The sequence below is a fragment of the Rhodofomes roseus genome (genome assembly GCF_022264815.1).
Source record: "Rhodofomes roseus strain CIRM-BRFM 1785 chromosome Unknown C8Q71scaffold_14, whole genome shotgun sequence".
Lineage (NCBI taxonomy): Eukaryota > Fungi > Basidiomycota > Agaricomycetes > Polyporales > Fomitopsidaceae > Rhodofomes > Rhodofomes roseus.
Window position 1 is genome coordinate 750,874 of NW_025952970.1, and position 25,053 is coordinate 775,926.

At 58.5% G+C, this 25,053-nt stretch overlaps 7 protein-coding genes across 7 annotated transcripts; 3 read left to right on the forward strand and 4 right to left on the reverse strand.

Moving 5' to 3' along the window:
* Positions 1-394: 394 nt before the first annotated feature.
* On the reverse strand, positions 395-1,517 carry C8Q71DRAFT_134240 (uncharacterized protein). Its single transcript, XM_047916502.1, has 2 exons — positions 1,009-1,517; positions 395-937 (listed from the first exon to the last, which is right to left on the reverse strand). Exons 1-2 carry the CDS (start codon positions 1,446-1,448, stop codon positions 691-693), a joined length of 687 nt encoding a protein of 228 aa, XP_047777451.1. The 5' UTR covers positions 1,449-1,517; the 3' UTR covers positions 395-690.
* Positions 1,518-2,840: 1,323 nt separating this feature from the next.
* Positions 2,841-4,731, forward strand: C8Q71DRAFT_767837 (uncharacterized protein). The gene is made up of 2 exons (XM_047924230.1): positions 2,841-3,587; positions 3,641-4,731. The coding sequence occupies exons 1-2, from the start codon at positions 3,008-3,010 to the stop codon at positions 4,690-4,692; spliced, it is 1,632 nt and encodes a 543-aa protein (XP_047777452.1). The 5' UTR covers positions 2,841-3,007; the 3' UTR covers positions 4,693-4,731.
* Positions 4,732-5,494: 763 nt separating this feature from the next.
* Positions 5,495-6,076, reverse strand: C8Q71DRAFT_859305 (uncharacterized protein; the record flags this gene model as incomplete). The annotated part of the gene is made up of 5 exons (XM_047927613.1): positions 5,495-5,541; positions 5,591-5,774; positions 5,824-5,898; positions 5,930-5,964; positions 6,022-6,076. 5 exons carry the CDS (start codon positions 6,074-6,076, stop codon positions 5,495-5,497), a joined length of 396 nt encoding a protein of 131 aa, XP_047777453.1.
* A 1,958-nt stretch (positions 6,077-8,034) lies between these two features.
* C8Q71DRAFT_872013 (uncharacterized protein) lies at positions 8,035-8,761 on the reverse strand (the record flags this gene model as incomplete). Its single annotated transcript, XM_047928342.1, has 2 exons — positions 8,592-8,761; positions 8,035-8,531 (listed from the first exon to the last, which is right to left on the reverse strand). Exons 1-2 carry the CDS (start codon positions 8,755-8,757, stop codon positions 8,035-8,037), a joined length of 663 nt encoding a protein of 220 aa, XP_047777454.1. The 5' UTR covers positions 8,758-8,761.
* A 3,987-nt stretch (positions 8,762-12,748) lies between these two features.
* On the forward strand, positions 12,749-14,203 carry C8Q71DRAFT_767871 (uncharacterized protein). Its single transcript, XM_047924231.1, has 5 exons — positions 12,749-12,807; positions 12,874-12,994; positions 13,102-13,643; positions 13,705-14,023; positions 14,185-14,203. The coding sequence occupies exons 2-4, from the start codon at positions 12,950-12,952 to the stop codon at positions 13,763-13,765; spliced, it is 648 nt and encodes a 215-aa protein (XP_047777455.1). The 5' UTR covers positions 12,749-12,807; positions 12,874-12,949; the 3' UTR covers positions 13,766-14,023; positions 14,185-14,203.
* A 1,097-nt stretch (positions 14,204-15,300) lies between these two features.
* C8Q71DRAFT_872019 (uncharacterized protein) lies at positions 15,301-17,528 on the forward strand. Its single transcript, XM_047928343.1, has 2 exons — positions 15,301-16,286; positions 16,340-17,528. The coding sequence occupies exons 1-2, from the start codon at positions 15,707-15,709 to the stop codon at positions 17,389-17,391; spliced, it is 1,632 nt and encodes a 543-aa protein (XP_047777456.1). The 5' UTR covers positions 15,301-15,706; the 3' UTR covers positions 17,392-17,528.
* Positions 17,529-20,862: 3,334 nt separating this feature from the next.
* C8Q71DRAFT_908788 (uncharacterized protein) lies at positions 20,863-21,612 on the reverse strand (the record flags this gene model as incomplete). The annotated part of the gene is made up of 2 exons (XM_047929010.1): positions 20,863-21,385; positions 21,447-21,612. 2 exons carry the CDS (start codon positions 21,610-21,612, stop codon positions 20,889-20,891), a joined length of 663 nt encoding a protein of 220 aa, XP_047777457.1. The 3' UTR covers positions 20,863-20,888.
* Between the last annotated feature and the right edge of the window lie 3,441 nt (positions 21,613-25,053).

Here is a 25,053-nt window from a genome sequence, read left to right on the forward strand (position 1 = left end):
GGGAGGCCGTGGATGGGCCACTGCAGCTCGACCTGCGTCTTCGTCCCGTCTTGTGCATCGTGAATCCGCCCTACGACGGTAAGTGGGAGCCTGCTTCGTCGCACGACGTGCGTTGCTGACACGTTCGTTCTCGAAATGTTGAGGTCGCCGAAGGGCGCGTGCACAACGCGTGGGGAGACGCGACGTGTCGCTCGTCAGCGTAAGTGTCGTCGCGACGCGAATGCAGAATACGTACCGGTTGGCTCCCCGACGTGCCGTACGCGCTTGGCGCGCTGCGCGCTGTCCAGGGGCACCCCCGGGACCAGACGTAGCGCAGAATGCTGCAATACGGTCCTGCCGGTACGTAGCATCGTCGTGCCGTCGAAACACCGCTGACGAGGTCTTCGCAGAGGGGTTCGCGGGGGCGCGTGTTCTGTTGTTAGAGCAAGCCGCGCTCGTCGTACAGGAACCACGGTTAGTGTAGTAATTACGTACGTAGCGTACCGCCCGTTTGACGTACATGTTGTGCTCAGGCGTGTCGAATTGCGCGGCGTGGCGACGCCGTCAGTTGTCGCAGTGGTGGAGATCGAGGGGCGGCACGGAGATCGTATGGTCACCGAGGGCGCGCTGATGCCTTCGCCCGCGCTCCGATTTCGGGCTACATTCCCGCATCGTTGTCTCGTCGCCTCCTCATCCTTGCATTCCTCTCCTTCAACCATCGCTTGTACTCCGCGCCGGTTCGCTCACCGACCGTCCTCGGTTCGTCCCGGCTCCTGCGTACTCCTGGGGTGCGTCTGGAGAGCGCACGCAGGGTAGTGATGGACGTGTGCGTGCGGTGTGGCGTGCGTTGCGGGGGGACGACGGACACCGGACGCGAGAGTTGGCCGTATTCCGGCCCTGAGATGGGCATCCGCCGCGCGAAGAGCGTGCAAACCGGTGTCTGCACGGTGTTCTGTTACTGACGAGAGGTGCTAGACGACCGTAGTTGGTGATAAGAATGAAGCGGTCATGATGTGCGTGACAACGTACCGTGCAAAGCGTCGTGCCGCGCCACGTCCGGTGCACAAAATCGTGTCGAACGGGCTGGTAGATGATGGTACGAGACTTGAGTACCGGTGTAGTACAGAACGGGGATGTTGTGTGACGTCGCCGAGGCGGGACATGGCTGCCTTCAGGTGACTTGACTGGGTGGCACAGAACACCTCGCCGCGCCATGTCCGGTGCGCGAATCGGTCTCGAGCTGCCTGGTATGGCTTTGCACAAGAGTTGGGTGCGCAGGCCGTGCAGAACGGCAGTGTGTCGTGACGTCGGCGAGGCGGGATATGGCTGGCTTCGGGCGACTTGGCTGGGTGGCACAGAAAACCTCGCCGCGCCGTGTCCGGTGCACGAAACGACGCCGGGCGGGCTGGTATAGCATTGTGAGAGTCTTGAGTACCCGCGCAGTGCCAAACGGCGATGGTCCGCGACATCAGCGAGGCGGGATATGGCTGGCTTCGGGCGACTTGGCTGGGCGGTACAGAATGCCGCGCTGCGCCATGTCCGGTGCGCGAATTGGTCTCGAGCTGCCTTGTATAGCTTTGCGCAAGAGTTGGGTACGCACACCGTGCAGAACGGCGGTAAGTCGCGACGTCGGCGAGGCGGGATATGGCTGGCTTCGGGCGACTTGGCTGGGCCGCAGAGAACACGGCGCCGCGCGGCGTCCCGCGCACGGAATGCCTTCGGACAAGTTGCAGAACGTCCACGCATGTCCTGTTGATCGTCCCATGTCGTTGCTAGGACGCTCCGATACGCGACGGATGGACCCGAGGGCGGAAGTGGGTCGGGGCGGAGACTGTGACAGCGTGTTTGTGTCGATGAATGCGCGCGAAGAGGTGCTGAAAACGTAAATGCGACATGCCTGGACCGTTTATGCACCAAACGCACGGCTCATGGGTGTCGGCGGACTCGTCTCGGGCGCGGGCGTCGACTGGTACCGGCGGCGGGGGCGGGCGAGCAGCGGGGAGGGAAGAACGGCGGCGAGAGCGGGGAACAGAGCAGAGACGAGACCGCGGAACGGGCAGTGGATGCGTGCGTCGAGGGCGGAGCATGGGTGCACTGGAAGAGGTCGACTGGAGGCGACGACGGGCAAAAGGCGCGATCGACGCAGCGTCGACGCGGCGGCTGCAGCCAATGAGCGGTCTGAGCGAGCGCCTCCGGCGGCCCATGACGCCGCAGCCTGGCCACGCGTCGCGTCCCAGCCCGAGGGCGTTGACGAAGCGGGGCGAGAACAGGTAAGTAGCCAGATCAGGCCTTCAGAAGGAGGAGGTATGTAGCCACCGGCCGCTGCAGTCGCACGCGCGATCATGGGCGGCCCTGGCATTGGGCGTCTAGACGGTGACAGCGTTGCCTCTTTTGGATATGTACTCGAGCGTCTAACCAGTAATCGTTCGGAATTAGTGTGACAATCAGCGACTTCGTGCGATATCCTGCTCGTAGGGATCATGACATCCTGCTCGTAGGGATTATGACCTTCTTATGTTTCGACTCACGGTTCTTGAATGGCAGTTATGCACTAGGCTGTTTGAGCACCACACGTGCTTGGCCAGGCCCGGGGTGTGCATGAAATGTGCGTGTTGTTCTGCTTCAAGTTCACTGCCTCGACCACTATCCTTCACCTCCGTCACTATCTGCTCATACATGTGCTCTTATGCAGGTCCTTCGACGTTATGTGGCCTGGCATTGCCTCCTCATCCAGGGAATCCAGCATGGCGATTGCTGTGTCATTCAGGATATGTACCGATTTCAAGGCTGACCGTCTCGTTAGACTGCGGCGCACGTCTTCGCGCCAGCATCGTAATTGAGCATGGCGTCACGCTAGCCAGATACACGAGTCCAGCTTGCCTCACCCTCCCTTTTCCGCCGAGCATCGTGGCGCGGCTCGGTACTTAAGCCTCCTCCCGAGCCCTGGCAAGGTTCGAGGCATCTGGAACTCTCTTACTCTCTTTGCTATCTCAGGGCGCCCGCAGGACGGCTCTCGACGTCGAGCGAGATGCTCAGCGCACTTTACCGCATGCTGCAGGCCAGCCCTGCTCCCGATCCCGGACAAGACCGCGCGTCGGCGGACAGTGCCAGAGAAGACACGAATGGCGAGGCGCGTGCGGCGACCAGTGCAGATGATTCTGGTCTCGGGCTGGAGACGATGCGTCTAGAGCGAAGACCGTCCGTCGATGCTAGCGCAGTGATGGACGCTAGGCGACGCGCCCCTTCCCATGTTTCGTGGAAGACACCCAACGTGAATCCGAGTCCCAGTCCCATCTCTGATTCCGTATGGAGTTCGCAGTATGAGAGTCATTCTGCGTCGGCACCATCATTACTGCTGCTGAATCCCGGGTCAGCGACAAAGGCAGCGTCGATTCATCGACACAGTTCGCAGTCCTTGCGCACCCCGTCCATCACAGCCTCAGAAGACTTGTCGAGGCGGAACAGCCCGGAAAAGAGGGAGAACGTCGAACTCTATCCTCCGAGGCATCTCCCAGTGATTGATCCACGTGTGCGGTTCCCCAGCGGAAGGAGGCCGTCGACGGACTCAGTGCCCCCTACGCCGGAATCCACCAGGGTGCATGACGGACGTGAGTCGATAGGACACCTCTTCCATACATCTATCGTTGACGATGCGCTACAGACCTCGCTGCATATCCAGGAGCGTTCATCAATCGGCCCCTCAATCGTACTACCAGCCAAACGTCGACAAGCACGACCGCCTCTGTGCCCGCTATCCCGCCTCTGGACCTCCGGCCCGACTTCCAAAAGACTATCGGTCCGCCCATTCGCAAGTCGCGTCTCCCGCCGCCGACGCTGCCCACCGTCGTAGGCAGTCCTCATCCGGGAAAGTACTCCGTCATATACGAGGACGGCTCCTCTGCGCGAACCTCGCGAAGCTTCGTCACCGCACCCTCCGTGCATTCTGTTCGCGACGTGTCCACGCCCGAGCCTGGTGGCGACGCACAGCATGCAGAGGAACGCCCAGTGCACGCACGGGATTATGCTATTTCCACCACGTCGAGCGTCGACGTCACGCCTGCAGTGCGGACGAGCGGCCTCCCAGAGGGGCTGTACGACATTGACCTGGGCGAGCCCTCGCACGCCGGAACCAGTACACACGCCGGGAGCACCAGCACGAGTCCGCGGCTCACACAGCCTCTCCTGCCCGCACCTCCCAGCGCCATCCCGCGCCGCCCGCGCTCCATCTCCTCGGGTGGCTCTCGCTCTGAGAGCTACATCTACAACCGCTGGCTCAGGGGCGTCTCCTTCGGGAGTGGCAACTACGAGTTCCACACCCCCCGTGCGTTCTCGCGCAGCCAGAGCCGATCGTACCTCGCAGGGCGGGCGGGGATGACGAGCGCAAGCATCCTTTTCTGGCTGGGCTTCATCGGACCGTGGTGTTGGCTCATCGGCGGGTGGATGCTCACCACGGAAGGCGAACTCGAGCCCGAGTTCAAGCGTGAGATGGACATCAAGCACGGTGCGGACGCGATCTTGCCCCAGTGGTTCAGGCATGGCAAGAAGCGTGCGAGGGTGGAGACTTCCTCGTGGCGATTGACTGGCTCGCGGGCGTCGAGTTTGCGGAGGCGATACCCGAGCGGGAGGCTGCTGAGGTGGGATCGGGCGTGGCGACAACAGGCGCTGGAAGGGTACGACGACCGAGGAGAAACTGTGAGTAAGGCCTCTCTCTAGGTTTATAAAGCGCTGGCAGGCCTCTCTCTAGGTGTAGAAAGCGCTGGCAGGCCTGTTTCTTGGTATACAGGGCACTTGCAGGGCTCTGCGTACACGAGAGCGTGCGGGTTCCATTCGCACTCGAGGCACGGGGATCCGTTCAAGCCCAAGGTGCGTCGTTACTCGTATATAGCTACAGTACACCAATGAAACCCGTTCGTCTACGAGCGCTCTCCACAGCGGCGAGCGTTCGAGATCATCTCACACAGCTGCTGTCATTCCCGCCGTCCTACGCCTCTCGCTATCTCGTCCAGTCACGGAACGGCTGTCTGGACCCTTCACCAAGTGCGGTGTTCCGTTGGGGGCTACGTGCCCAAGAAGATCGCGCGCAAATGTGTAACATCGCACCTACGAGCCTGCGGTCCCGTCAGCAAAGAGTGCACGAGGCAGACGCGAGCTCACCTTCAAGCAGCCGCCGAACGGTCCACGTCCGCACGTATCGCTCCGTTTCCTCCGTAGACGTTCCTGTACATCACGACCGTCTCCGCGTAACGCGCCGCTTGATGCACGATGCTGCGCTTCTCCTCGTAACGTTGAATATCACTTGTTGAACCTGCATGACCACTCTCGTCAGCAGCCAATCCAAGAAGGACTCAAGACTCACCTGTCGCCGCATTCAGAGCAACTGCCAATCGAGACGTCCCAGTCTCGCCCGCACGCGCCCATCTCGAGCTTCACATCCTATTGGGCCACCTGTCACGCCTCCACCGCCGCCCGTCCGCGTGCCCCGCAAGGTGGCCAAAGTGACCTTCGCAAGTCACTCTTACTTGTAATCAAGCCAGCGTGCACCCGCTCGCGCCTGAGCTGCGTCTGTAGCTTGATAAGCAATCAACGTCCTACTGAATAATCGCAGACTTACCGAACCGCCGCGACTCTCTGCAGATGCCGCTCGACCCGCCTTCTTCTCGCTGGCCATCACTGTTGTGCATCCCATCTGTGAGGCTTCCTGTCCGTATTGTGTCTCGGGCGGCATCGGACACAACCATCGCTATCCGAATGTTGTTGATACATGTCGTCGTTGCGTTCTCGATGGGCACCACCACCTATTCGTCAAGTCAGTAACTGAGCTACCAAAGGGAGACAAGGACCGACCTCCGGACTCGGAGCGGCTATTGCGGCGACGCGTGTCCCGCCGTCGAATAGTGACAAGCGGTCAGCTGTCACGGTCTACAAGTTGCTGAGACCGACCTCAACCAACGCGGGACTTCGGATGGCCAGTCCACAGACCGAATACTGCACACAACCACGTAGTAAGCTACACGCCCTTTTTCATACGCATGCAGTGCTTACCGATCCGCGTGTCGGCAGTGATTTTCTGTGAAGACGAGCGGGGCAGTCCTGTCATGTGGTTGCAAACCCGCTCTAAGCTCTTGACAGGCGATCTGTGACTTGAGCGCGTGTTCGAGCGTGACGTCTCGATCCAGTTTGTGTGCGTTGAAGAAGCGGCCATCCAGTTGGGAGCGCGCTCCGCGTCTTACAGCCTGAGTACGTTCTCTGCTTGCCTGCGCAATGAATAACTGCGAAGGTTGAGAGATGCTTTGCTGATGATTTCATCAACAGAGGTTACTTCGCTGCACTACTCGAGTACGTACCTCGCTGTCACAGCTCTGCTGACACGAGCCCTCTCAGGTTCGATGTCCGACGCGCCGGCACCATCAAGCTCTCCCTTGGACCAAGCTTTCCGTCGCTGTCTTCTACCAGACAACGGCTGGATACCGCGCGGCACAGACCGCCTTCGGTTCCGGTCGTGATTGAACGTATCGCGGTGGCTTGAACCAAGCTTTTTGAAATCAATTCAACGGAACTGCTAGAGTTAATGGGGACAGAAACGGTTGGGAACCACAACAAAAAGGACACACCAATGTCTTGAATATGAACGAGCTCTTCGTTCCAGTTGGATCTACCAGATTTAGATAGTTTCTCTTCAAGGCTCGGACTTCATGTGTGAGCACTGTTCTCACACCTCACGCCCTTAAACCTCGTGACGTCTCTCCGATGCACACCAGTACTGACTGTCTGCGTGCACTGACGAGCCAGCAGATAAGTGTTCTACAACCTCAGTAAGATATACTAGTACTCACTGTGTATGAACAGTTGCATCGACGAGGAGGAGGTTGAACAAATGGGTCGTGGCGTAGGTCAGTAGGGTGAGTGTCAAGACTTAGAGGCTGTACACCGGCAATCACAGAATACACAGATTCAGGACTTACCTAATGACCATGCAGTGTACGTTGCTACTCAATCACAACTGATCGGTTGTCTTCGGTGAATTAGCAATACGTTCAGAACTCCGACCCTGGACGGGTCCATGATCACACTGACTCAGAGAATCTGATCTAAACGAGTAGCCGAGGCTTTGAATTGTATCCAACAAGACCGGCTTGTTGATGCGCGCACTGTCATCTCATTCCAAATCTGGCAGTTCCTCATGTGTCAGCTTCGCTTTCAACTGTGGTCCGGGAGCCACGTCCCAGACTGTAGTGCTCATGGTTCTTGACACAGCCCCTCCAGATTGTCCTATGGACAGCAGACTGTACAGTATTGGGGACATCCTCCATACTATGCAATCTCCTGTTCACAAGCCAAGCCGCCAGGACAACTGATTTCGTAAAGACAGAACCAGTACAATCTCAGATCACACTAGAACAAGTCAACAGAATCCATCAAGAACATTGCTACGTACAACTACCACGGTGTACCCTCACCGCAATGGTCCGCGCCTCGGCTTTCCTATTCGCCGATGAGTCGTCGCTCAAGTTCACTATGATACATATTCGCCAGGATACATACTCCGAGGATCTCCGCAAGGAACAGATCCTGCTGCTCAAACGCGTCAGTGCATGCCGCCGGGGGACAGCGAATTCGGATAGGTTTCCGAGGGAACCTACTAGGTTAGGTCAGCGCGCGAGGCCCCAGTGCTGTGATTGGACATAGTACTAAGAGCCACCTTTCAATTCGCCGTTCCGGCAGTGTATTGGCCACCACTTACAAGCCCAGAACTGTTGACTATTGCCCAATGCCACAGCATTGATCCCTCGCAGGACGAGACAGCTGACGAGGGAGATGACGAAGTCTAGGAAACAGTACGGCGCGACGAAGGCTGGCAGCGCGCTGTCAAGCCCGCACGGAGGAGGCCTCGTGATGCTGTCCAAATCGGGCAGCCGGACACCTTGTGGCGTGCAGTGGCGAGTGACCGCGTTCGCGCGTTGCCCCGAACATCCATCCTCCGCTGCCAATCCCCGCTGCCTCGACGCGTCGCGACACAATATGACATTCAGAAAACACGAAGACATAAGAAAACTACTAGTTGTCAAATCCGGACGCGCTCTCGATGTCCGACACGCCGCCGCCACCGCCGTCAACCTCCGCTTCACCGTCCTCGATGTCCTCGACCTCCGTCTCGTACGCATCAGAGTCGTCGACATATGGCTTGCTTTTAGGACCCATGCGGATCTGTCTTGGCGGCCTGGAGAGCCGAAGCCAGGGAAGCACGCGCTGCTTGCCGTAGTCGCTCCTCGTAGCACGGCGCGGGCGCGGAACATACCACCCGGGAGCAGCTTTCTCGACGGTGAGCACGTCGCGTTCTTCACGCGAGAGTCGATCAAAGTGCATAAAACCGCACTGGATGCGACCGCACAGCTGTCGCATAGTGCGAATCCCGCCTGGGACGCGACTGAGATTGGCGAAGGTAAGGTGCTGCGGCCAACCTTCAAGGCGGACACCGTACTTGGTGGCAACGAAGGTGAAAAAATCCTCCGCGTTCCAGCGCATTCGCGCGACTTGGTCGCCGGTGAAAAACTCTGGATTGGTGCGTCAGTCAGACTAGTCCATGATCGGGTATGAGAGTCTGCAGTACATACGCAGTCTCTCTGTCAACAGTCGGCGTACTTCCCCTCTCTCCTTCGCGAGGCGCGAGCTGTAGGTCACCTTGGGGCTCGCCAGGGGCTTGTGCTTGATCACGAGAATGGGCCGGAGAGGTCGCCGCCGATGGCGGGGTGACTGGGTGAGTAATTTGTGCGTGAGCATGAGGGTGTTCGCGGCGGTCGCTGTGGGGGAGGTACTGCTGCGACGGCGGATGCAGGATTGGCGAGCAGAATAAGGTATACATCTATATGTATCCTGTGAATGCTCAATGCCCGAGATTGAACGGCTTCGAGAGCTGAACCAGTCAGCAGACCAATACCATGCCGACGGTCTGTGCTGCTCGTTTCAGAGCAGTTCGCCGCTACTACGTAACATCGACGCGACGGTCCGGGGCGCTGGATGCAGCGTACCTGCACGGCGTTTTGCTATTTTCAACATCAAATGAGTGGCCCTTGACTTCGCAGCAGACGGCAGATGCTCAACTAAGCCTAGCGCAGCTCCGTAGGCCCATCGCGGCTTGGTCCTCGGCTCAACAACCCTGCAGATTATGCGACGCTCTCACCGGTGTGTGCGTATCACTCAATAGGTGTGCCCGCTGTCAGTAACGTCCTGGAATCGCACTTACGGCACGCGTAGCGGCTACGGTGGCACATCACTACCGTCCGACAAAACCGCGCTGTACCTGCGCGAAGCAAATTAGGCGGGTCTGCCGCCAGAAGACACCAATGCGGCAAGCCATCTCCCTGCCGCTCTCCCGAGTCGTCTGCGTGCTGACGGATGCTGACATGCGACCAAATAGCGACGGTTTAGGTGCCCCATGACATCTGCTCGCCCGAGCAGATACAAGTTCCAAGCTTCCTAGGTCCTTAAGAGTTCTAATAAGTAAAATCCCAGGCAGCAGCAATAATTATAGGGTACGTCGCTTCACTTCTCGGGGTCCTTAGATCTGCCGACGCATGGTCGACTTGGAGTGTCATTGCGGGGCGGCACGAGAAGTAGCGTCGTCGCGATTCTATCCAGTACAGACGCATTACAGGCAATGTTATCGTCTGCTTACAATCACAAGTGGGGAGTGTGCTCATCATCGCGAGCCCGGAACGTGTGGTGCAGTCATGTCATAGTAAGAATGCGATCCAGGCGGCCTCAAAGTCCACCAAGCTAGTCCGCTCATGTGATTGGTATGTGGCTCCTAACATATTCACCGGTCATATCTCACGATCTCAGGATGTATTGAGCGGCTTGTCATCGCCCGTCTCCGGGACGCATCAGTCACGTCCGGTACAGCAACAATCAAGAACGCATAGCCCGCCGCTTGGCTCGGCAGTCGTCTTGGGATGTCAGCGAACTTGAAGAGTCGCGTCTGTCTGTTCAATGTGTGTCTGGTATGTACGAGGCCGCGGTGACGTGCAACGGGCTGCGGGTTGCTGATAGTGACCACGGAGAAACTAGGCACTCCATGTCATGTGCGTTGCAAGGGGCGCGGGCGGCCATGATCCGTGCTCTCAAACTCCACCGTGATGCTTGCATGTCGGTAGGGCCTCGGAAAGCTCAGCGGCGCGGATTCGACGTACCCGTCACTGGGTGGCCGTTGTACTTCGAGGTCGACAGCAGCGAGAGCGGCGTGGCACACTGTACACTACGCCCACAGCGTTAAGCGTCTGACCGGTTACCGGCAAGTGGCCCAAGACACCGGCTGCGGTGTCGCGAATGCAATTCGGTCAGAATGCCTGTTGTACGGGAAATGATACTGTAGTCAGCCTGAGCATGAGCGCAAATGCGGACCAGTAGTAACTGCGAATTGAATATGCGACATTGGGAATGTGCGGAGAACGCGTTCGGGTACTCACAGATGATATTACAGTGTCGGAGAACGGGCTATCGAGGTCGCTGGCTGCTTCTCTCGGAGAGTGTACTTGGTCATCACCGCAGGACATTGAGACAATCCAAATGATGTCGGAGATGTACTATCAATCACGATTGTCCACTCCAGAATGGCCGAGGTACGAGCAGAGAATAAGTTGCAATTGTCGAATTACAATGGTATGTTCAATACTAGTGCCTTGGTATTTCGCGAGGCAGAACGGTTCCAATAAAGATCACGACGCGATCCGAATCAGCGAACTTCAAACTATAACCGGTTTGTATGTCAGATACTGTAGTGACTATCTTCGGCAACACAACTAAGACCAAGTACTGTAATAATGATAGAGTTAATGGGGACAGAAGGGTTGGAACTGGCGAGCGAGCTGCCTGAGCTCAAGAGCGATGTCGAGAACGCTGCCCATCGGGTAATGGCAGTGGGGCGAGCGTGAGCGGCACTGTAGTCTCCGCGTAGCCTGAGTGAGCGAGACTGGTAACAAACGGGCTTGTTTGGGATGTCGTACAACGGCGTAATGTTGGTTCAACCCCGAATCTAAGCCGGTCTATAAAGACACTGCCAGTACTTGTAGCTGGACTACCGGTGTGCGTACAGCAGCTCCGAAACACTACCACGCCGTGCTGCCTCGTTCACATAGCATAAGCATGCCAGTGGAAGACATGCTCGTCTTCGTTCGCAGACAGACCTACCAGTCCAGACTGACTTCGCTGCGACGGTGACTAGTAGTTCGCACCGCTCGGCATTGGCTTACGACGGTAGCAAAGTGAATATATTTCGTCCCCGGCAGTAACGTACATTTGTTCGGGAACATACCATACCTTGCCCAGCGAACCGGCTTGAACAGACAGGTTCAACAGACGCGAAGCTGAAAGACGTCAGACGTAAGATGCGGCTGGCGACCTCGCTGCACGTCGAGGGACGGCGCGCACTGCAACCGTACCCGGTGTTGCTTCCGTCGTCTCCTGGCCTGTTTGTCTGCTTGTCTGATCCCTCGGCCTGTCCGTCCGTTCAGAACGCACGACGTCCAGGTACTACCTGGTCGACGGTGCGCGCCGCATTCTTCACTGGGAAACACGCGAGCACACTGTGATGTACCTGCTCGCGCACCGATGAGTCAGTCTCATCCTTCGCCGGATAGCCTGCTCTACCAATCCTCGGGCCCCTGGTCGATCCACGACGCCCGCGCGACGAGACACGACGCGACTCTCACCGCAGGCAAGATGTCGCGATGCTCGTTGTTGCCGTAGGTTGCGCCGCTCTCATGCACATACATCCCTGCCGTCTGCAGCGATAACCAGGTCGCCGACGATGAGTTCTCCAGAAGCGAGCTTGACCGCTGCTTTTTCGGGCTTGACGTAGCGAGATCGTCTGTCAATCAAACGGCACCTCGCCTGCCCGGTACTGGACCCCCGCCCGCTAACGCGACATGGTTCGAAAGTCTTCACGCACCAATGCGCATTCGGCGTGTTGTGCGAGGTACTCGCAGTGCATTGGGCTCCGCCAGCGGCTCGCGACGACCTCACTCTGCCTCGGCCGCGACAACTGCGGCAACGTAGGCAGCGACTTGCACAACCTGGTCGCGCATTGCGGCCTCGTCCTGAATGTGCGCATCACCGTCTGCACATCGGGACGTGCCGCCGCCGTTGTTTCACGAGTCATCCCTTGTCATCGCGCTTTGAGTGTGGAAATTACGGCTTCCGGTTGCGTGCCAATTCGCAGCCGATCGTGAGTCTCCATGTACGCAAGTAGCTCTACCCGCCCATCAGACGTAGATGAGCCTATACGTGGACGCGCAATTTGGCGTCCCCCAAACCGCGCGGAACATCCCGCCGAATGTAGACGCTACAGGCTCGACACTGCGCGCCGAGAGACAGCTCTGCGAGCCCCATCTCGACGTGCAAGGCCCAGTCCAACTCATCTGGCCTGTGCGCGCGGTCCGTGCAGAATGGCGAGGGCCGATTGAATGTCACGCAGGCCGCCCGCACAGATCGCGATTAACACGCACGACGCACCGCTGTGTCGGGTGATCGAATCGCAAGCTGTGCGGGCTGCCGTCATGTCGCGCGGCGTGGCAACTTCGACGAGCGCCGCGCACGGACGTCCTGTCGATTAGCGATCCCCGCGCTATGCGAGGGTTGCCAGGGCGGGTATGGGTTGCAACAGTCATGTTGTATCCGTCGACACGACACGACGCGGCTCGTGCGCGGTCGATGGAACGGCTTCGTGGGATCCCGGGCGAAGGACGAGGATAAAAGGGGAGGCCGTGGATGGGCCACTGCAGCTCGACCTGCGTCTTCGTCCCGTCTTGTGCATCGTGAATCCGCCCTACGACGGTAAGTGGGAGCCCGCTTCGTCGCACGACGTGTATTGCTGACACGTTCGCTCTCGAAATGTTGAAGTCGCCGAAGGGCGCGTGCACAACGCGTGGGGAGACGCGACGTGTCGCTCGTCAGCGTAAGTGTCGTCGCGACGCGAATGCAGAATACGTACCGGTTGGCTCCCCGACGTGCCGTACGCGCTGTCCAGGGGCACCCCCGGGACCAGACGTAGCGCAGAATGCTGCGATACGGTCCTGCCGGTACGTAGCATCGTCGTGCCGTCGAAACACCGCTGACGAGGTCTTCGCAGAGGGGTTCGCGGGGGCGTGTTCTATTGTTAGAGCAAGCCGCGCTCGTCGTACAGGGACCAAGGTTAGTGTAGTAAGTACGTACGTAGCGTACCGCCCGTTTGACGTACATGTTGTGTTCAGGCGTGTCGAATTGCGCGGCGTGGCCGTCAGTTGTCGCAGTGGTGGAGATCGAGGGGCGGCACGGAGATCATATGGTCACCGAGGGCGCGCTGATGCCTTCGCCCGCGCTCCGATTTCGGGCTACATTCCCGCATCGTTCTCTCGTCGCCTCCTCATCCTTGCATTCCTCTCCTTCAACCATCGCTTGTACTCCGCGCCGGTTCGCTCACCGACCGTCCTCGGTTCGTCCCGGCTCCTGCGTACTCCTGGGGTGCGTCTGGAGAGCGCACGCAGGGTAGTGATGGACGTGTGGGTGCGGTATGGCGTGCGTTGCGGGGGGACGACGGACACCGGACGCGAGAGTTGGCCGTATCCCGGCCCTGAGATGGGCATCCGCCGCGCGAAGAGCGTGCGAACCGGTGTCTGCACGGTGTTCTGTTACTGCTAGACGACCGTAGTTGGTGTTAAGAATGAAGCGGTCATGATGTGCGTGACAACGCACCGTGCAAAGCGTCGTGCCGCGCCACGTCCGGTGCACAAAACCGTGTCGAACGGGCTGGTAGATGATGGTACGAGACTTGAGTACCGGTGTAGTACAGAACGGGGACGTTGTGTGACGTCGCCGAGGCGGGACATGGCTGCCTTCAGGTGACTTGACTGGGTGGCACAGAACACCTCGCCGCGCCATGTCCGGTGCGCGAATTGGTCTCGAGCTGCCTGGTATGGCTTTGCACAAGAGTTGGGTGCGCAGGCCGTGCAAAACGGCAGTGTGTCGCGACGTCGGCGAGGCGGGATATGGCTGGCTTCGGGCGACTTGGCTGGGTGGCACAGAAAATCTCGCCGCGCCGTGTCCGGTGCACGAAACGACGCCGGGCGGGCTGGTATAGCATTGTGAGAGTGTTGAGTACCCGCGCAGTGCCAAACGGCGATGGTCCGCGACATCAGCGAGGCGGGATATGGCTGGCTTCGGGCGACTTGGCTGGGCGGTACAGAATGCCGCGCTGCGCCATGTCCGGTGCGCGAATTGGTCTCGAGCTGCCTTGTATAGCTTTGCGCAAGAGTTGGGTACGCACACCGTGCAGAACGGCGGTATGTCGCGACGTCGGCGAGGCGGGATATGGCTGGCTTCGGGCGACTTGGCTGGGCCGCAGAGAACACGGCGCCGCGCGGCGTCCCGCGCACGGAATGCCTTCGGACAACTTGCAGAGCATCCACGCATGTCCTGTGGATCGTCCCATGTCGTTGCTAGGACGCTCCGATACGCGACGGATGGACCCGAGGGCGGAAGTGGGTCGGGGCGGAGACTTTGGCAGCGTGTTTGTGTCGATGAATGCGCGCGAAGAGGTGCTGAAAACGTAAATGCGACATGCCTGGACCGTTTATGCACCAAACGCACGGCTCATGGGTGTCGGTGGACTCGTCTCGGGCGCGGGCGTCGACTGGTACCGGCGGCGGGGGCGGGCGAGCAGCGGGGAGGGAAGAACGGCGGCGAGAGCGGGGAACAGAGCAGAGACGAGACCGCGGAACGGGCAGTGGATGCGTGCGTCGAGGGCGGAGCATGGGTGCACTGGAAGAGGTCGACTGGAGGCGACGACGGGCAAAAGGCGCGATCGTCGACGCGGCGGCTGCAGCCAATGAGCGGTCTGAGCGAGCGCCTCCGGCGGCCCATGACGCCGCAGCCTGGGCCACGCGTCGCGTCCCAGCCCGAGGGCGTTGACGACGCGGGGCGAGAACAGGTAAGTAGCCAGATCAGGCCTTCAGAAGGAGGAGGTATGTAGCCACCGGCCGCTGCAGTCGCACGCGCGATCATGGGCGGCCCTGGCATTGGGCGTCTAGACGGTGACAGCGTTGCCTCTTTTGGATATGTACTCGAGCGTCTAACCAGTAATCGTTCGGAATTAGTGTGACAATCAGCGACTTCGTGCGATATCCTGCTCGTAGGGATTATGACATCCTGCTCGTAGGGATATGACCTTCTTATGTTTCGACTCACGATTCTTGAATGGCAGTTATGCACTAGGCTGTTTGAGCACCACACGTGCTTGGCCAGGCCCGGGGTGTGCATGAAATGTGCGTGTTGTTCTGCTTCAAGTTCACTGCCTCGACCACTATCCTTCACCTCCGTCACTATCTGCTCATACATGTGCTCTTATGCAGGTCCTTCGACGTTATGTGGCCTGGCATTGCCTCCTCATCCAGGGAATCCAGCATGGCGATTGCTGTGTCATTCAGGATATGACCGATTTCAAGGCTGACCGTCTCGTTGGACTGCGGCGCACGTCTTCGTGCCAGCATCGTAATTGAGCATGGCGTCACGCTAGCCAGATACACGAGTTCAGCTTGCCTCAACCTCCCTTTTCCGCCGAGCATCGTGGCGCGGCTCGGTACTTAAGCCTCCTCCCGAGCCCTGGCAAGGTTCGAGGCATCTGGAACTCTCTTCCTTGAAACTCTCTTCTCTTTGCTATCTCAGGGCGCCCGCAGGACGGCTCTCGACGTCGAGCGAGATGCTCAGCGCGCTTTACCGCATGCTGCAGGCCAGCCCTGCTCCCGATCCCGGACAAGACCGCGCGTCGGCGGACAGTGCCAGAGAAGACACGAATGGCGAGGCGCGTGCGGCGACCAGTGCAGATGATTCTGGTCTCGGGCTGGAGACGATGCGTCTAGAGCGAAGACCGTCCGTCGATGCTAGCGCAGTGATGGACGCTAGGCGACGCGCCCCTTCCCATGTTTCGTGGAAGACACCCAACGTGAATCCGAGTCCCAGTCCCATCTCTGACTCCGTATGGAGTTCGCAGTATGAGAGTCATTCTGCGTCAGCACCATCATTACTGCTGCTGAATCCCGGGTCAGCGACAAAGGCAGCGTCGATTCATCGACACAGTTCGCAGTCCTTGCGCACCCCGTCCATCACAGCCTCAGAAGACTTGTCGAGGCGGAACAGCCCGGAAAAGAGGGAGAACGTCGAACTCTATCCTCCGAGGCATCTCCCAGTGATTGATCCACGTGTGCGGTTCCCCAGCGGAAGGAGGCCGTCGACGGACTCAGTGCCCCCTACGCCGGAATCCACCAGGGTGCATGACGGACGTGAGTCGATAGGACACCCCTTCCACACATCTCTCGCTGACGATGCGCTACAGACCTCGCTGCATATCCAGGAGCGTTCATCAATCGGCCCCTCAATCGTACTACCAGCCAAACGTCGACAAGCACGACCGCCTCTGTGCCCGCTATCCCGCCTCTGGACCTCCGGCCCGACTTCCAAAAGACTATCGGTCCGCCCATTCGCAAGTCGCGTCTCCCGCCGCCGACGCTGCCCACCGTCGTAGGCAGTCCTCATCCGGGAAAGTACTCCGTCATATACGAGGACGGCTCCTCTGCGCGAACCTCGCGAAGCTTCGTCACCGCACCCTCCGTGCATTCTGTTCGCGACGTGTCCACGCCCGAGCCTGGTGGCGACGCACAGCATGCAGAGGAACGCCCAGTGCACGCACGGGATTATGCTATTTCCACCACGTCGAGCGTCGACGTCACGCCTGCAGTGCGGACGAGCGGCCTCCCAGAGGGGCTGTACGACATTGACCTGGGCGAGCCCTCGCACGCCGGAACCAGTACACACGCCGGGAGCACCAGCACGAGTCCGCGGCTCACACAGCCTCTCCTGCCCGCACCTCCCAGCGCCATCCCGCGCCGCCCGCGCTCCATCTCCTCGGGTGGCTCTCGCTCTGAGAGCTACATCTACAACCGCTGGCTCAGGGGCGTCTCCTTCGGGAGTGGCAACTACGAGTTCCACACCCCCCGTGCGTTCTCGCGCAGCCAGAGCCGATCGTACCTCGCAGGGCGGGCGGGGATGACGAGCGCAAGCATCCTTTTCTGGCTGGGCTTCATCGGACCGTGGTGTTGGCTCATCGGCGGGTGGATGCTCACCACGGAAGGCGAACTCGAGCCCGAGTTCAAGCGTGAGATGGACATCAAGCACGGTGCAGACGCGATCCTACCCCAGTGGTTCAGGCATGGCAAGAAGCGTGCGAGGGTGGAGACTTCCTCGTGGCGATTGACTGGCTCGCGGGCGTCGAGTTCGCGGAGGCGATACCCGAGCGGGAGGCTGCTGAGGTGGGATCGGGCGCGGCGACAACAGGCGCTGGAAGGGTACGACGACCGAGGAGAAACTGTGAGTAAGGCCTCTCTCTAGGTTTATAAAGCGCTGGCAGGCCTCTCTCTAGGTGTAGAACGCGCTGGCAGGCCTCTTTCTAGGTGTACAAAGCGCTGGCGGGCCTCTTTCTATGTATACAGGGTACTCGCAGCGCTCTGCCTATAGGAGAAGGCTCGGCATCCGTTCGAACTCGAGGCGCGGGGATCCGTTCAAGCTCAAGGTGCGTCGTTACTCGTATATAGCCTCTCTATGTACAGTACTTCTATTAGCACAGTCCGTCTGCGAGTGCAAACAAGAGGTACATTAAAGCACGCAGCGACGAGCGTTCGAGATCATCTCACGCTAGTCCAGTCATTCCCGCTGTCCTATGCGTCTCGCCGTCTGGTCCACTCACGGAATGGGCTACGTGCCCGAGAAGATCACCCCCGAATGTGCAACATCGAGCTTTCGAGTCCACGGTCCCGTCAGCAAGCATCGCACGAGGCAGACGCAAAACCCACCTACAGCCCATGCGTTCCTGCTCTCGTTTCTCCTGTACTCATCACTCCAAGTCCACTTCCCCCGTAGATATCCCTATGTGTTGCGATCATCTCCGCCTAGCGTGCCGCTTGATGGGAGATACTGCGCTTGCAGCCTACGTTTCCGTCCGCTATTCATACGCGCAACTTCTTGAGTGCGATGGAACCGCACGATCATGATGTCGTGCACCTGCATGATCGCTCTCATCAGCAGCCGGTTCGAGAGGATAAACTCAAGACTTACCTGTCGAGGAGAGAGCACCGCAGTCGACGCAACCGCTCGACTGTCAACCGAGCTGTTGCGCTCATCACCATGTCCCCGTCTCGCCCCGGGCCGCACGTACCCATCTTGAGCTTCGCTGGGCCACTCGTCACACCCCCGCTCTAGCCACACCTCCCGCCCGCATGCCCCGCAAGCCGGCGAAGCATATACGTGACCTTTTCAAGTCGTTCATTTGAGGGAGCGGGCTCCCGCTCGTAATTAAGCCGCGTCTGTAGCTTGGTAAGCAATCAACGTCCTAGAGCTGAATAATCGCAGACTTACCAAACAATGTCGGCGCTTCACTCTTCCGCCGCGAGTCTCTGTAGATGGGCCGATCGACTCGTTTCCTCCTCGCTGGCCGCCACTGTCGTGCGTCCAATCTGTGCTTGCTGTCTGGATTGTGTCTCGGGCGGCACCGGTCACGACCATCGCCATCCGAATGCTGTCAATGATACATGTCGTCGCTGCGTTCTCGATGGGCACCACCACCTGTTCACGCGTCAAGTCAGTAACTGAGCTACCAAATAGAGACAAGGGCCGACCTCCGGACTCGGAGCGGCTATTGCAGCAACGCATTACGCGTGTCCCGCCGTCAAATAGTGACAAGCGGTCAGCTGTCACAGTCTACAAGTTGCTGAGACCGGCCTCGACCAACACGAGACTTCGGATGGCCGATGGTCAGTCCACCGACCGAATACTGCACACAACCACATAAGCTATACATCCTTTTTCATACGCATGCAGTGCTTACCGATCCGCGCGTCGGCAGTGATTTTCCGTGAAGACGAGCGATCCTGTAATGTGGTTGCAAACCCGGTCTAAGCTCTTGACAGGCAATCTGTGACTTGAGCGCGTGTTCGAGCGTGACTCCCTCTCGATCCAGTTTGTGTGCGTTGAAGAATCGGTCATCCAGTTGGGAGCGCGCTCCGCGTCTTACAGTACGTTCTCTGCTTGTCTGCGCAATGAATACTTGCGAAGGTTGAGAGATGCTTCGCTGATGATTTCATCAACAGAGGTTACTTCGCTGCACTACTCGAGTACGTACCTCGCTGTCACAGCTCTGCTGACACGAGCCCTCTCAGGTTCGATGTCCGACGCGCTGGCACCATCAAGCTCTCCCTTGGACCAAGCTTTCCGTCGCTGTCTTCTACCAGACAACGGCTGGATACCGCGCGGCACAGACCGCCTTCGGTTCCGGTCGTGATTGAACGTATCGCAGTGGCTTGAACCAAGCTTTTTGAAATCAATTCAACGGAAATGCTAGAGTTAATGGGGACAGAAACGGTTGGGAACCACAACAAAAAGGACACACCAATGTCTTGAATATGAACGAGCTCTTCGTTCCAGTTGGATCTACCAGATTTAGATAGTTTCTCTTCAAGGCTCGGACTTCATGCGTGAGCACCGTTCTCACACCTCACGCCCTTAAACCTCGTGATGTCTCTCCGATGCACGCCAGTACTGACTGTCTGCGTGCACTGACGCGCCAGCAGATAAGTGTTCTACAACCTCAGTAAGATATACTAGTACTCACTGTGTATGAACAGTTGCATCGACAAGGAGGAGGTTGAACAAATGGGTCGTGGCGTAGGTCAGTAGGGTGAGTGTCAAGACTTAGAGGCTGTACACTGGCAATCACAGAATACACAGATTCAGGACTTACCTAATGACCATGCAGTGTACGTTGCTACTCAATCACAACTGATCGGTTGTCTTCGGTGAATTAGCAATACGTTCAGAACTCCGACCCTGGACGGGTCCATGATCACACTGACTCAGAGAATTTGATCTAAACGAGTAGCCGAGGCTTTGAATTGTATCCAACAAGACTGGCTTGTTGATGCGCGCACTGTCATCTCATTCCAAATCTGGCAGTTCCTCATGTGTCAGCTTCGCTTTCAACTGTGGTCTGGGAGCCACGTCCCAGACTGTAGTGCTCATGGTTCTTGACACAGCCCCTCCAGATTGTCCTATGGACAGCAGACTGTACAGTATTGGGGACATCCTCCATACTATGCAATCTCCTGTTCACAAGCCAAGCCGCCAGGACAACTGATTTCGTAAAGACAGAACCAGTACAATCTCAGATCACACTAGAACAAGTCAACAGAATACATCGGGAACATTGCTACGTACAACTACCACGGTGTACCCTCACCGCAATGGTCCGCGCCTCGGCTTTCCTATTCGCCGATGAGTCGTCGCTCAAGTTCACTATGATACATATTCGCTAGGATACATACTCCGAGGATCTCCGCAAGGAACAGATCCTGCTGCTCAAACGCGTCAGTGCATGCCGCCGGGGGACAGCGAATTCGGATAGGTTTCCGAGGGAACCTACTAGGTTAGGTCAGCGCGCGAGGCCCCAGTGCTGTGATTGGACATAGTACTAAGAGCCACCTTTCAATTCGCCGTTCCGGCAGTGTATTGGCCACCACTTACAAGCCCAGAACTGTTGACTATTACCCAGTGCCACAGCATTGATCCCTCGCAGGACGAGACAGCTGACGAGGGAGATGACAGAGTCTAGGAAACAGTACGGCGCGACGAAGGCTGGCAGCGCGCTGTCAAGCCCGCACGGAGGAGGCCTCGTGATGCTGTCCAAATCGGGCAGCCGGACGCCTTGTGGCGTGCAGTGGCGAGTGACCGCGTTCGCGCGTTGCCCCGAACATCCATCCTCCGCTGCCAATCCCCGCTGCCTCGACGCGTCGCGACACAGTATGACATTCAGAAAACACGAAGACATAAGAAAAGTACTAATTGTCGAATCCGGACGCGCTCTCGATGTCCGACACGCCGCCGCCACCGCCGTCAACCTCCGCTTCACCGTCCTCGATGTCCTCGACCTCCGTCTCATACGCATCAGAGTCGTCGACATACGGCTTGCTTTTCGGACCCATGCGGATCTGTCTTGGCGGCCTTGAGAGCCGAAGCCAGGGAAGCACGCGCTGCTTCCCGTAGTCGCTCCTTGTAGCACGGCGCGGGCGCGGAACATACCACCCGGGAGCAGCTTTCTCGACGGTGAGCACATCGCGTTCTTCACGCGAGAGTCGATCAAAGTGCATAAAACCGCACTGGATGCGACCGCACAGCTGTCGCATAGTGCGAATCCCGCCTGGGACGCGACTGAGATTGGCGAAGGTAAGGTGCTGCGGCCAACCTTCAAGGCGGACACCGTACTTGGTGGCAACGAAGGTGAAAAAATCCTCCGCGTTCCAGCGCATTCGCGCGACTGGGTCGCCGGTGAAAAACTCTGGATTGGTGCGTCGGTCAGACTAGTCCATGATCGGGTATGAGAGTCTGCCAGTACATACGCAGTCTCTCTGTCAACAGTCGGCGTACTTCCCCTCTCTCCTTCGCGAGGCGCGAGCTGTAGGTCACCTTGGGGCTCGCCAGGGGCTTGTGCTTGATCACGAGAATGGGCCGGAGAGGTCGCCGCCGATGGCGGGGTGACTGGGTGAGTAATTTGTGCGTGAGCATGAGGGTGTTCGCGGCGGTCGCTGTGGGGGGAGTACTGCTGCGACGGTGGATGTAAGATTGGCCAGCAGGACAAGGTGCATCTATATGTATCCTGTGAATGCTCAATGCCCGAGATCGAACAGCTTCCAGAGGTGAACCAGTCGGCAAACCAATACCATGCCGACGGTCTGCGTTGCTCGTTCCAGAGCTGCTCACCGCTACTACGTAACATCGACGCGGCGGTTCGGGGCGCTGGAAGCAGCGTACCTGCACGGCGTCTTGCTATTTTTGAGATCGAATGAGTAGCCCCTGGCTTCGCAGCAGACGGTAGATGCTCACCTAAGCCTAGCGCAGCTCCGTAGGCCTATCGTGGCTCGGTCCGGGTCCTCGGCTCAACAACCCTGTGGATGCCGCAGACGCTCTCACTGGCGTGTGCATATCTCTCAATAGGTATGCCCGCTGCCAACGACTATCATGCACTTCCCTTTACGGTACACGTAACTTACGGTGGCACTGGCAGATCACATTATCGCCGCACCGCGCTGTACGGCGTGGAGTGAACTAGACGGATCTGCCGCCAGAAGACTCGGACACTAGTACGGCGAGCCAGTTCCCTGCCGCTCTCGTCTGCATGCTCACAGGCGACGTGTTACCAAGTAGCGACGCCCATGACATCTGCTCGCCCAAGCAGATACAAGCCCCAAGCTTGCCAATCCCTCGAGGGTTCCGTGTAGTCAGAACTCAGGCCGCAGTAGCGATACGTTGGGTAGTATAGGTCGCTTCGTCCCCCGGGCTCCTTCGACTCTCTACTGACACATGGCCGAGCCAATGACACTGCGGGGTGGCGCGATAGTAGTGTCGTTGTCCCATCCAGTACGGCCCGTGTCACGGATGATAATACCATCTGCATACAATTACAAGGGAGGCAGGTGCTCCTAGTCATCATCATGAGCCCGGGTGCGTCGTGCAGTCGTGCCGTAGTAGGAGCCACGTTGGAATGGGATTGCCGTTCAACACATTGAAATGAGCGTAAAGCTATACTTGACCCGATTCGGGTGGTATGTTTCAGGCTCGTCGAGTCCTTCGAAATGACACTTGCAAAGTAGTGCACGTTGAGGGGACCGCTGGCTCGTCCTTGGTACCGTTATCTGTGCCGGTGAATGTCTACGAAACGGTCACCGAGCAAGCTCAAGGCTGGCTTGACCGTGGCGATCATTTTGTGGGCCATCATAACGGCTTAGTATCGACGGCGGTGACTACTGGCGTACGAAGCTGTCCGCACTGTCTAGCAACAGGTTCGCTGCCGCGTACGACTGCAGTATATCCTCATCCCAATGGTTCACGCCTCCGCTGACCTACTATTCGCTGATGCGTTTCGACAGTGGTGATGACATATTCATGGCCATGTTTCGACAAAAGTCTGTTGTGCAGACGATGGTGTGTGCTCAACATTCGCCGCGAACATAGAGCCCTGTGAATATGTACAGGGCTGAGTATAATTACACACTATGCAATCACAATGGAAACGAGGCGGTACACGTCCCAACTGATCCTATTCGCAAACAGTGTGTGTAACATATCGTACATAGCGAGTCTCCGCCGTCGACCGCGGACGCCCAGCTTGGTAACGAATACACAGAAACGTACAGATGCAAACGCATGGCGTGTCCGATGCTTCAATTCGTGCTGCAGATTGTCTGCCATCTGCGAGAGTACAAGGCGAGACCAAGCGAACTCACGGGTCCTGCTGTCTCTGCGCTGGGTCTGCAAATGCCCGTACGGCAATGTAGATGTTATCGTCTTCATCACGCACGACGTACAGACCCGCAATCCACGGCGTGTCGCATGTCCGATCTGTAGTCTCCGAGCTCTTGCTTTTCGAGCCGGCCTGCACGCAAATCGACCTGAGCAGATTCTGCTCATCTCTCGCAATGAGTGGAACCACTCCCAAACACCGTGTACCGGCCGCTATGAATCGCAATCTCGGTAGAGCTGCGATGGCACTGGAACCAGAACGGACGCAATTGCACCCGTAACAACGTCCGTGCATTGTTATGGAACCGACGAACGACTCGAGCGTGCGAACAGTGAGGTACCCGCACGAAACATCGCTTGCCAATCGGCGGTGTTCGTAGCAAGGGCCCCGGCGATGCTCAGACAGGCGGGTCGCACTGCGCCTGACGCTGACAGTCAGCACCGTTTCGAGCCGAATCCTCCATGGTCCTGCAGTGATCGCACGTCAGCGACTTGTGGGGATGTTCAGAAAGCCTCACCAAACGAGTGGGTTATACTCCCCACGAAGTCGGGCGATGATTCGTGCGGTCGTGCAACAGCCGAGCGAAGCGGCGGACGTGACACTCTGGATTGCTGTCTGTGCAAGATACCGTGAGTGGAAATCCGGGCGCGGTGGTGCTTTGTCAGTTGCGTCGGTCGGCCGCACAACACAAGCAGCAGCAAGCGTGCTCCGTCGTGTGCACGCCAGACTCTCCAACTGCAGACAGTTCGGCGCCCTGCATTGCGCGGCCACACAAGGCCACCGAGTTTTACGCGCCGTCATGATTGGTGAACGACCCGCCGCGCCGGATACACCGCTGCCGTCGCATGCGGATATCCAAGTCCGAGTCGCCGCATCCCGCTAGCCTAGGAACATCTTGCGAAAGACACGGACGGCGACCAGGAGAGGCAAACCCCAGCCGAGAGTAGTAGAATGACGGTGCGCTCGGCGACATGAGTCTGAAACTCCATCACGCGAGACCGTATCCACGACGCATTCCTGACGGGCTCGTCTGCAAAACGTGCAGCGCGTTCCTCTGGGGAAGCTCGGGCACCAGAGCACCTATACGGCGCGACGAGACGCAGCTCCAAGAGCCCAGTCTCATCGTGCGGTACCCAGTGCTCTGTCCAGCCCGCTCGTCTCCATCCGACTCGTTGGCCCGCAGCCACGGCGCGCCGCACTCACTGCGCGGAACGTTCTGCGCGCAGAGCAACTCTCGGCACGCGAGTAAATTGCAATGAACCGCCGCGATAGTCGCGCGCCACGCCTTGCTAGGTCAGGGTCCGCTCGGCTAAGCCTCTGCGCGCGTTGCTAGGGCGGGTCCTTCCACCGAGGTAGTCGCCGTCCTTGTCCAAGCGGACAATCAGCATCTGCAAGACGCTGTGATTGGCGTGCGAGGAGGCGCGGAGAAGTATATATGGGCGGGTCTTGGGTGAAGTCCTGCCATGCGTCCTTCCCCCTGTGCCTGCATCTCGTCTGTTCTACTCGCCGTGCCGGTGAAGAGCTTGCGGTGAGCTCGTACCCGTTGTTCGGTGTCGCGGGCTGCTAACGTCTGCGCTGTCTGTTCACCCTGTCATGGTCGTGTTGGACGTCGCCGACCCGACAAGGGCTGGTGAGTGTTTGTGCTGCTCCCCCATGGCCGCGGTTGACGATTGGCGTGGGCTAGTCCTCGCTGCGCAGGCGGGCGC